The following is an 11926-nucleotide window of genomic DNA, read 5'->3' as shown; positions in this document are numbered from 1 at the left end:
GGTGGCAATATCCTCTCTGAGTCAAAGCCACTAGTTACCTGCTCTAAACATAGCAAACGTGCTGCTTGTGCTCGCCCTCCCCTAGCCGGCCTCCACACAGCTCCTGCCAACAGCTATGGAAACATTCCCATGGATTACCACGGGTGCTGGAGGAGGGCCTTATATAGTGAGACTTCTCTGCCTCCCCTTTGCCCTAAGCCCTTCACAGAAGTACTTTATTGTTTTATGACAGCGCAGTAACACTTGACATAAATCTCTAAGCACAGCTAACAATGTCAATACTGTGTAAATGCCTACACTAGAGACCCTTATTTTATTAGACTTTTGCCCTCTTTTACCTGTTATCAGCCAGGGTTAACTCTGTGCTAGATGTATATGCATTTTACAAGGAATCTGCCAATTTTATACACTGCTACAGCTCATGTCTCTGAACACCGAGAGCCCAGCTCTGGTTCTTCACAAACTACAGTTTTAATTGGAGTCAATAGAGCCTGTACCTGCTTAAAGAATCAGTCATGCTGTCTGTTAGATCAGAGGCAACTGCCCTTCAGAAGTGCAGAGTCCAAGCTAGAACAGGACATTTTGCAGTATGTACACAACAAACAACATCCATCAGTGTCGCTAGCAATTGCGTGCTGATGTCTGATGACAGAATGTGCTGGGGTCTCAGTTCTTCCACCCTAACCTTGCTCCTGTCAGAATCAGTACACCTTGCTCTCAGAAATCAGTGGGAATACTTGCAGGGCAAGGCACAAGTCAGTGGAGAGACACTCATGATGTTCCATGATTTAGTTATTGCACTTTAAGTACTGGCCTGCAGTGTCAGTCATAAAATAAGATTAATTTATAATCTTTAGTGCTATGAAAGCACTTCAGACTGAAGTGCTCCATGCACACTGATTACAGTTACAGGTTCAGTAACTTAGAATCACAGAATCATTTAGGTTAGAAAAGATCATCGAGTCTAACTCTTGACCTAATACTGCCAAGTCTATCACTAAACTGTGTCCCTAAGCACCATGCCCAACATGTCTTTTAAATACCTCCAGGGATAGTGACTCAATCACTGCCCTGGGCAACCTGTTCCAGTGATTGACAGTTCAACTTGTACCATCTTATTTTTAAACAATACTTAACTTTACTAACAATTCCTTCTTATTCACCTCTAAGCACATCATATCGTACCTACATAACAAACACCTGGGAACTTCCAAGTCAATGAAAGTTCAGCCCTTAACAAAAGCTCTTATCTGCCTTCTCTTGCTTACCCAGATGAGCCTTACAACTTCATTTTTAATATCTGAGGCTAATGCCTCTAACTCAGTTATAGAAAATCAAGTCACTTGCTATAAAGAGCAGACTGACTTTTTAACATGTTTACAGCCACAATGCCAAGTTTTATATTTGTCTATGCTTAAAATGGTTGGAATTTACTCCTGCTTGCCTTGGAGACTTTGTCTGGTTTTACTTGTGACACCTGATTATCTGAGATGCTTTTCACCACCTTCTCATAGTAGTAATACTCAGGCCTCTAGATGGGACCTCTATTTTGGAGAGCATTTAGTTAAACAAGAACTCTAAAAGACAGTCCAGTGCTATGTACACACATACAGAATGCTTTCATTTGCCCTCAGCATGCCTTTCACTGAAAAAGGTACGGTAAGCCCCAGATCTGAAGGTCCCTCCCCGTCACTAAAGAAGGAGCCCATTTGGGTCAATCTATTACTGTACTGTAATCTGGACTGTACCATACACAATATGGAAAATTTGAAAGGAAAAAAGGACTTGTTTCCTTGAGCCTGGAGCACAGTTCTGGACAAGGAGCTTGTACCATTTCGACAGTGTCCTCAGGACTTCATAGACTTGTGGACACTGTCACTCCCTGAAGAAGAGCTGCATTCCAGTTCTGCCACCTTTTAGAAAACCACTCAGCTTCCTATATTAAACTAAATGCTGTTAATTCTGGTCTAAGAGCTAGAGGGGTAAGTTTAACAAAAGAACTGCCCTTGACTTTGAGAGAAGAGCGAGAGCTTGACTTGGCATGCTCAGGTGATACAAACCATAATATCAGTCATAGGACCTGGCCACAGGAGATGATCAACCCTCCCAGCTCAACCTATTGTAAAGCATTTAACATGCAATGAGAATATGAAAGTACAAACCCCAAAAGACTTGCTGCCTTGGTTAAAAGATTTGCCTGTGATCTAATAGTCCCAAGCACATAAGCTTATGTGGTTATAAACCACTGACTTGTCCCACCAGCATCAACCAAGAAGAGAACAAGGTGGATGGATGCCCTGTGGGTGCCAGTCTGTCCCCCTTTGCTACTGCTTCCCAGGAGATCTGGATGGGAAGCTGCAGTTCACAGTCTGACTGGTATTTTCTGTGGCCTGCTGCGGTAAAGGGAGCTGATAAATTAACACAGATGGTTAACAGAGCAACCCAAAAAGCATGGCTGTGCGGGTGTGCATGCAGCAGTTAAGAACAGGGCTGCCAAGGTAAGATTATTTTGGCAGAGTTACACTTCACAGAAGGGCACAGCTTTCATGTAACGACCCTGCACAACAGGGAGAAAAATCCCACCCCTGTAGTACCTGACTGGAATCAAAGGAAAGGTTGCTTGAAACTCCAGCCCCCAGTTGCCCATGACAGCTATTGGAGTATGTCCTGTCAGCAACTATTGCAGTGATGGTTCATACACTCGAACAGAGCACAACTGGGCACAGGCAAGGAGGACAGAAGAAACTGTATAAATACAGACGCAGAAGGACATGAAAAAAACCAACCAAAGCACTCCTCCCAGGGCTCCCTAGACCCCACAGTCTCTGCTCTGTGTTGGTGCTTTTCCTACCATCTCTTACAGGGTGAAGTGAGGAAGGGAGGTGGCAGTGAATGGTGAAAGAGACATCATAATGGAATTTGCTCACCTTGTAAAGCAAATAAGGAGGAAGAGAAGGTCTTGCCCACAGTTTTCTTGTACAGCTTTTGTGGTCCTGGTCAAATATTAACTCCTTGCTTGTAGCCGATTTCATCACAGAGATGAAGTCCAAAGGTTCCTGCAGGAGAGAGGACTGACATTCCTGATGGACTTCTGGTCTTTCTGAGGAGGAGCAGAAAGTCAGTGAGGGAGGGGATATTCCTTCTCTTTGAAGGCCACAGGAGCATGGGGCTGGGTGTGGATTTCTCTGGGGGCCCACAGGCAGTGGGTTTATGCCCATGAGCTCCACCATGGCTCAGCACTGCAATCCTTGGTCACCAAAGCCAAGCTCCAAGCACCAAAGCTGCAAGGAGCTGCATAAGTTCTTCAGCTGCTGCACTGCAAGGAGCAGGAATCATGCCTGCCCCTACATCTGGTGGCTGGACAACCCTTATGATGTGGGCAAAGTGATGCCCCTCCAGCCCTTCAGTGGTCCCTTCAGTCTAGCTGGGAGATGCCTCCCTTGCTTAGGACTCAAGCCCCTGGGCTTGGACCCTTCTGGTAGAGGTCCACAGAGAGCCACAAAGGGAGGAGCTGCCTCCTTATGCCTCCTGCCTGCCTCCTAGGAGCTCTGTATCCAAAGGTGCCTGACGACAACAGCTTCCACCCACTAAGTTCCCCTGGCAGCTGTTGGTGCTCAGCACCATTAAAACCCCAGGCATCTTTGGCTTTCAAAAAAGAGTGGAGAGATTTAACTGGGAAAACCAAACCTGCAAAGCTTGATGCAGCCATTGACAGTACTTCCAGAGACCTCCTGGTTCAGACCAGGAACAGTAAATATCATCATTTGCTTAGATTTGGAAGACTTTCCACCAGCAGATTATCACTTTTAAGGAAATCAGCATTCCAAAGCTTGTCCTACCCGGGATGCAGTACCCACCAAAAGGCAAATTAAAAAGGACAAATAACTTTTCTTAGTGTTTATTGAGAGTTGCCTTTATACACGAAGGATTGGTGCTCTGATGCTTGTCACAAGTGAACCCAAATAAACCCTGCTCAAGTGTCAAGCAATTTGACTCACTGAATTTAAATTAGAACATTATTACACATCAAAAATAAATTAAGACTACTGCCTAGTAGTTGTAGATAATGAAATAAAAATCCTTGTCAAAAGTAAAAAAAAACCCAATGCAAACACAAGAACAATGAAACACACAGAATGATGTTGCCAATAAGTTAACAAATAGCACACACATGTAATGGTTTTCCAAAAGCTCAGGGTGCACTGTCAGTGATGCTGAAATCCATTGCAAGTGCTGCAGGTGAGCTGGCGCTCAGGCTGCCAGGGACAGCATCAGCCACTGTGCTCAAGCTGCTCACGCCTGGCTCCCCCAGCTTCTAACTGCCTCGATTGGACTAAAGACGGTTTGGAAGCTGCTTTTATCACTTAAAACCCTTCAAACACACATTTTGGTCATGAATTCTCACTTTTGCTTAGCTCAAGTACAGGAGGGACTGATATAAACTAACCTGGTATCACAGGTATCAATGCCATTAAAGATCAGTCTGAAAGCACACTCCAGTTAAAGCAAGATCGACTTTATAGACAAGCGCATAAGCAAAACCAAAACAAACCCTTTTCCCACCAAAACAACACTGTGCATTCAAGGATTTATACTGATTCAACACGTGAATTAGACACATGTAAATAAATCACCAAGCCACTGACACTTGTGTACACAGATGAGGCCTAACGCACTTTGGTCCTAGAGAGCTGAGAGCTTTCCAGGCCTGCATTCCTCTGATGCTGCCCACATGTGACACCTTTGTGATCTGGACTAATGGCCACCCTAAGGAATTTGGCATTTTAAGATATGACCCCAGGCAGTGTGTGCACACCCGGGTTTTCAAGTAAAGAAGGACTTTGCACGTCATCATCCAGGCTGTCTCCTCACTACACTGCTAAAATGCAGTGACAGCACTGCCACTGTCAAATACGACTCCTGGTACTGGTGTCAAACGCGATTCCTGCTATTGGTGTCAAACACACACTTAAAAGATCACAGTCAGTATGTACATGTGCCCAGGGCTGACACATGCCAGAAGTTAGCCATATACTTTAGCAAATCATGCTAAAATCTGAACAGGTTAAACCCTTCCCTAAGGTAAGGCTGACCAAGCCCTCACTGGTTAGCCCGCAGGGAACCAGGCTGCACTACAATTAAGACTTGAGGAAATGCCTTCACTCCCATGGCACTGGACCTAGCTGTGCATGCAGGTAGGGAGCACCGCATGGGAGTCCCTGGCCACATGGCATGGGCTGGCCAGTGGTTCCAGGAGTAGCACAATTGAACGTGACCTGTCCGCATTTTAATGCCCGGTGCTTGCCATTATACATGCACAGCTCCTGAAGGTCTTGCATAAGCACAGCCGCTGAAGACAAACCCAGCTAGTCTCCAAAACACAGGTAATAAAAACCAGCGCTGTCTCTATGCCACCCTTTCACATATTTCCTTCTCAAAGCATAGACGGTAAACAAGTTTTATGGTCACCACTCCTAGCGAGATGGAAACTGCCATAAGGAAGGGTTTTGAGCTCCAGCTCCAAACATGCTGCCTCATAGCAGAGCATTCCTGACAACATTTTTCACTTCTGAAAATTTAAGGCACCAAATTGATCAAAATGAGGGGTTTCCATGCAGCATGGTGTCTTCAGAGCTGGTATATGCAGCCTGTAGAACTCACTTCCTGAGGGCAGAACTCATCTGCCCCTGCAAAACAGCATGCACAGCCACAGGAGAGCTTCAGTTTAAGTGTACATGTTAATCAAACAGCAGATTCAATCAGGAAATTCAAAACAAGGAGATGGACACTAATGTACCGTACTGTAAGGCACTCCTACTGGGACAGGAAAACTGGAAGGCAAGTTAGGAAGGAGAGAATGATCAGACTTGACTGGTTCAAAAGCGACACGATGAGCTCAAAGTCTAGCTGTAGGCTCAGCACTGTGAGCAAAGACAGGGACAGAGGGAGAGGGGGGACTGGCTTGCAACTGAGCAGCAAAGATGATGATGATTATTCAATTACACTTCCTTTATAGACATCAACAGTCGTCTGCAATCCAGGCCTTTCCTGACCTTGGGAAGCTCAGGAAACTCAGTGGCTTCTGTTGCTACAGGGAAAAAGCAAAATACAACTGTGCAGCTTCTGCATCTCACTGTAAACAGATATCCTCTGCTTTTCTAAGTCTTTCAGGATGTTATCAGCAATCCGTTATAATATACATAATCCTGATATTATGAGAAGACTTGACAAGAGGAGCACCAGTGGTACCCTGAGGATTCACTCCTAAAAGGCCATCAGAGCCTGTGGAGTACTGTAAAAACTCAAGTTCCTCACCAAAAACTAACTTCTCTCACTTATCTATGAAACCCTCACAACTGCCAATTCCTATCCTCCCAGCAATGAGCTCATATTGGTATGTGCCAGCCAGGATACACGCATCCCAGTTGTGTCACATCCCAAACCCATCATTTTTCACCACCTAAGACAGACCAAAGAAAAAGCAATAGAAAGAGTTCTACATAAGAGATCAAGATTTCTCTTTTTATAGGCTGCTAATATACAAAGAAGCTGCGGTTTGCATCCACTAGGTAGGTCCTTCGTCTCATCAAAAGAACACTAGAGGAAAAGAGACTTAAATAAGGATCTCTATAGTGTCCTAGATTCAAATAATCTCAGACTAACCAAGCTGAGACGAGAAGTTTCTAAGTAGCTGTAGAGGGTCAGGCTATAGTCCAGTGCAGCAAAGCACGCTATTTCTACACTGATTACAAGTTCTGTAGAAGCAAAAGCAGTAACTGGATGTACAGATTAGTTTCTCCTCTGACAGCTAGAAAAGCACCTTCTCTGTGAAGGAGACAAACAGCATATTTTAACGTGGTTCACAATAAATGCTACTGTTCCAATAGAAAGTTGTGCAATCTGGAAAGACCTCAGGGACTTTTCCAGCTGATGCCCACCCAGAAGTCTGCAGAACAGAGCCATGTGCAGGCTATGGGCTGTGGAAGGGAGAGAATGAGTAGCTAGCAGTGGGTACCAGCATGCAGCACTGTTGTATAGCAGAGACAATCACACGAGGGCATAGTGCTGTCTGAAACCCAAACCATCTATGGAACCCCAGGCTGAGACTCCTGCTAGCAGACGGTTCTTGCAGGAAAACTGTTCTTTCAGAGTTGGGTCTTCCGGGAGTTAGCAACATGAAGAGTAGTTTCAGTTAATCCTTTTGCCTTGCAGTCCAGAAAAATGAATAGGGCATGTTCCTACAGCATCAGCACCTTCTGAGGGCAGGATCAAGCCTTTTGTTATGCTTACATAACTGTGACAGAAGACTATCTTATGCATTCATATGGAGTAACTTCTATTGGGTAGAAGCTAGGCATCCCTGAGAGGAAAGCATCTTCCATATTACAGTCTGCTCCTATAGCTAGCATGAGAAGCTATATTACTTTTCCAAAGCAGAAATAAACGTGTGTCCATTTTAGGAACTGGCTTGTTTCCAACAACACTGAATTTTAAAGAAATGAATCTGACTTATACAGCATCCTTTTACATAAAGCTTTGGCTGCCACCAGCATATTGTAAAAACGCGCTTTTGCTCTTTGCTGTTAGCAACAGCAGTGGTTCCAGACCCAAGACTAACTCCAGTGCTTTTGCTGACACCAAACTCTTTTTTATTGTAAACCTCCATTAGCAAAGAAACCGTTCCGTAACACCTGTACAAACCCAGGGTAACTCCAATCCTGTCTATGCTGTTATGCCAGCATTCAACTAGAACATTTAACCTCCCACACAACTGGTGCTTTGGAGATCAGGACATCTGTCAAAGTAACTAGTAGTTTGCAATGTCTGAACCTTGATTCCTTGACTCTGTAGGGTTTCTGACAATGCACACAAGCAGCCACCTCTAAACTGAGCTGGACATGAACCAGCGCTGTAAGGTGTCTTAGATACCAGAGCAGGACGACATGAAAAGCACCATCTTTATCTCTTTAATAACCCACCACTCTGTCTAGAGCTAATTCAAAATAGTACCTGACAGATTCGGAGTTTCAGAGCTGTTGGCTTTGCCACAGGACTAGCTGTGGTGACATACACTGAAAAACATGGGAGCGCACTGTTTATTCAGCCAGTAGCACTGCAGTTCCTGTTTGCATGACTAATTCCACAATACTTCCTCAGTGTTTGCACTCGTGAACATGCAGGGAATTCTTCACATGGGAATGGACTTGCAAGGAACATTCTATCTTTAAGGATGATAGCCAAAAGCAACTCATTTCACATGAGCAACAGTGAGCCGAGACAGATATCACTGTTGTAGGGGGAGTATTAATTTTAGTGACAAAGGTGCATGATTCACCAGGTTTGTTAAATAATTGAATCCCTATACTACTTTGCCAAGAACATGGAAAAACCCTTACTTCCTTCTAAAGAATCCTACTGAGAGGACTTCAGAAAAAGAAAGGCACTGGTTGTCTAATGTATACAGATATAAACATGCTTCTATATACATAGTAGTTGCGCTCAATTTGAGAAAGCTCAGCTTCACCTACTTTCTTTGACTGGAGGCTGGAAAATGTAACCACATATACTCCAGTAGAAGGCAACTCATTGTAGCATTCTATCTTTTAATGTAAGCATGATGTACCCTGTTCTTTTATTTAAAATACTTAAGCAATTAGTGAAGTGCTTCAACAATCAAGACTGCTTTCTGCTCTGAATACAACAACCTGCAGATAATATAGGAAGCAAAGTATTCCCATTTTCACAACCCTACATCAGAGGAGAGGAAAAATACATATATGACTGGCTTATTTCTCCTGAAACCATATTTGCTTCCTGTATATAGATGTGTGTATGTCAATGCTTTCATATGTATGTAATACACATATTATTGCGCAGTCTGGAGAAAGTTTTAAGAATGTGGATTGGAGGGAGGATGATCTCTAAGTGCTCACTGGAGGTGAAGCTGCAATGAATCAAACATACTGTCAGTAATGACACATCTCCCCAGTTAAATCCATCATGTATTTCCCTTTTACAATACATGTAACTTACTGCTTTCAATACTTCCCTGTGTTACAGGTGTGTGGAGCAGAACTGTACCTCAAGGAACTCTGTTCTCCACCATGGAAGTCACCACAGAAGTATAAAATCCCTTAGAGCTTGCAGAGAATGCAGGACACAAGTTGCACATGAACACCACAAACTAGTGTTTCACAATTTTGGAGGTATTTTCTGATTACTGTGGGCAGGACCACTTTCCTGACCATGAGTCTAACAAGTTCAGGTTAGAGAAACACTTAAAGTAAACTTCATGAAATAAAACCAAAACCAATGTGGACACTTAAAATGCCTTGAAATGTGAGACTAGCCGGAGGTCAGAACCAACGTCATGTTACTGGAGATGAACACATGGTCTCACATAGATGGAGAATAACCAGCCTAAAACTCAGTGGGCTTCAGTGACAGAGCTTTACTGATATACCCAGCCTGAAGTAGCAAGTCCCCTGCTTATCTGCATATGGAATAGATCACTGGGTTGGTTCTAAGTATATAAATATAGCTGAAGGAATTATTCGGTATCTTATGATTGCAAGCACCCCAAAAAAGGTTTGATGGGAGATACTATTCTTTCCTCAAGAAGTGACATGTAAATGCACCAATCCTTTAAGAACAGCTCTCTGGAAACATGGGAAAATGGAACCATGTGTCCATATCAGAAAGAGCAGGTGGGTTTAAAATCATTCCTGCCCCACTGGGTTCTGTGAAACACCTCACCAGAACCTCTGCCGAGGCTAATAATAAATAAATAACACATATAAATAAGTAGATGGTTCATCAATTCTAAATTAACAACATAAAATTAATGTGGTTGTGGCAGCAAGTATTTTCTGCCTTCAAGAAAAGTCTTCTCCAGAGGTGGAAAAGAAAAAGTTGGGTGCTTCATTAGCTAGACCTAAAGCATTTCAAGTAAACCACATTTCATATGAGAGCTAGCGGCTGGACTTCAATGCAAAATGCAGTTTAGCCATTGGTATTTCAAAGCCAACAAGGCTTTACGGCCACTTTGGCAGCTGCTATTCACAGATGAAGAAGGTCAGATAATACTTCGCAAAAAGATTTCTGCCTTGCTAAGCCGAGAAGTTGCTTCAGCTGGCAGCTGGGAAAGGGATTCTCTTCAGGCTGGCCACTGCCTCCAGGAACTCATGTGTTCTGATATGATAACTCAAACATGTTGCAAGACTCTTCAAAGTTTTCATCCATATTCAGTCGCCTCCAGAAGGATTTCTGCTTCTTCTGCAATTCCTTACGCACACACCTGGGGCATGGTACAGCCTTCACTTTGCACTCAGAGTGGAAGACAGCACCACAGCTTTCACACCTGCAAACACAAATTAGTGTCAACATTGAATGACAAAATAGGACCAACCAGAGCATGCAATGGACTTCACATGGATTGTGGGCAGCAGACATTCCCTCAAACAGTTCTGGTAGCTCAAAGAGCACTACTTTTCAAAAGAGTGGAGCTGTAAAAAACACTGGCTTGTCCACACCTCTGCTGGTGTAAAGCTACTCAGGACCACTAGAATAAGCTGACTTATTGCCACTGCTGAGAATCTGTCCCAGCACCAATACTTATCTTCTTATTAACTAGCATTCAGGTCTATCACAGAATAGACATTTTTGTTTAATGAAAGCCGAGTTTGCTGCTTTGGTTTGTAAATGAAGAGTAACAATATTCATTTCCATCAAGATATATTTCAGCATTTGTAACAGTCAAGATAAGACATTTTCCTCATTGATGTTCCAGTGGTCAGCTGTTCTTAAAAGGGTAAAGTAGAGCCCACTTCAAGAGCAGAAGTCACTCCACGAAGTAAAAAACCCCTCAAACAGAGGTGGGTAATGTCTTCTGCTCTGTGTCCTGTGGAAGACTAGACTAGAACAACACAATTATTGCTTCTGTCTTTCAAAGCTGTGCTAATCCATTCTAAAATATATCATAACTCCAAACAAATCAACTGCTCAAACAAGATGACTGGATTACTCTTGAGGTGCTCTGATGCAATGGACGTAATGTCACAACAGATCAAGCCCCAGTTCCAGATAGCAGTGGAGCAATGAAACATCTGGTGATCATGGCGTGGGCTACAACTGAACAGCTGAACATTCTCAGCCTTTCAATGCAAATAACTATCTGTAGAGATGAGTTAAGTCTCTACAGCTTTGTAAGCAAACAAAATTAATAAAAGGATGACAGTGTCAGAGGTATAAAGTCTTAGATTTCAGTTGGATAATCAAATAATCAAAGCAACAAAACATCAAACTTTGGAGTGATTTTGAAATAGAAATGAGGGGCTCTGGCCACCCAGGTGATTCTGTAAGGAAGTCTTGCAGTGCCTTGCACTTTCCCTTTTTTGCAGCTATTGTAGTCAAATGACTACAGAAGAAACCAAGTGCCTGCTGTTATATCTTTAATGGGTTTTTTGCCTTTTTGCTTTGAGATTTGTTGTTGTTTTTTTTTTTTTTTTGACATTTTTGTTATTTTCGTTGGACCTTTTTTTTGTTGCTGTTAGAAATAAGGTTCTTGTCTTCAAGGCTATGAAGAAAACCCCCAACGCTGAGAAGCCATAAGGCAAACTGTAGCATTTGGCATGCAGTCTGACAATACGGAGACAAATCCACAAGCTAATGCAACCTGTTGGCTGTACTAGCTGCATCTGCATCTTGCCTGTAACTTTTAAAACCTGGCTCCTGACCTGGCTGTACTTTAAGTTTTATGCATGGGTCCAAAGGTGGTCTAAATTTCAATATCTGCAGAGCTTTGAGAAGGCTATGCAGAGGTTACAGAGGCACATTTCTAGCTAGCATAAACTGATAAAACCCAAATAACAAGTAAGAAAAGGAAGGTTAAAGAGGCTAAGTATAATGCTGTATATCCACAAACTTC

The 11926-nt window shown here is 43.1% G+C and overlaps 1 protein-coding gene across 4 annotated transcripts in view; it reads right to left on the bottom strand.

Annotated features, from left to right (window-relative positions):
- Positions 1–3882: 3882 nt before the first annotated feature.
- PLEKHM3 (pleckstrin homology domain containing M3) overlaps positions 3883–11926 on the bottom strand; it is an 86474-nt gene continuing 78430 nt past the window's right edge. For all 4 annotated transcript variants that reach the window (XM_065670098.1, XM_065670096.1, XM_065670099.1 and 1 more), the window contains exon 8: positions 3883–10360. In XM_065670098.1, coding sequence (XP_065526170.1) covers positions 10183–10360 — 178 coding nt within the window. In that variant the 3' untranslated portion in view covers positions 3883–10182. The remainder of the gene's footprint in view (positions 10361–11926) is intronic.

Source organism: Lathamus discolor, chromosome 3 (genome assembly GCF_037157495.1).
Source record: "Lathamus discolor isolate bLatDis1 chromosome 3, bLatDis1.hap1, whole genome shotgun sequence".
Classification (NCBI taxonomy): domain Eukaryota; kingdom Metazoa; phylum Chordata; class Aves; order Psittaciformes; family Psittacidae; genus Lathamus; species Lathamus discolor.
Note: the sequence above shows the minus strand (reverse complement) of the source record. Positions and strands in the feature narration are given on the sequence as shown.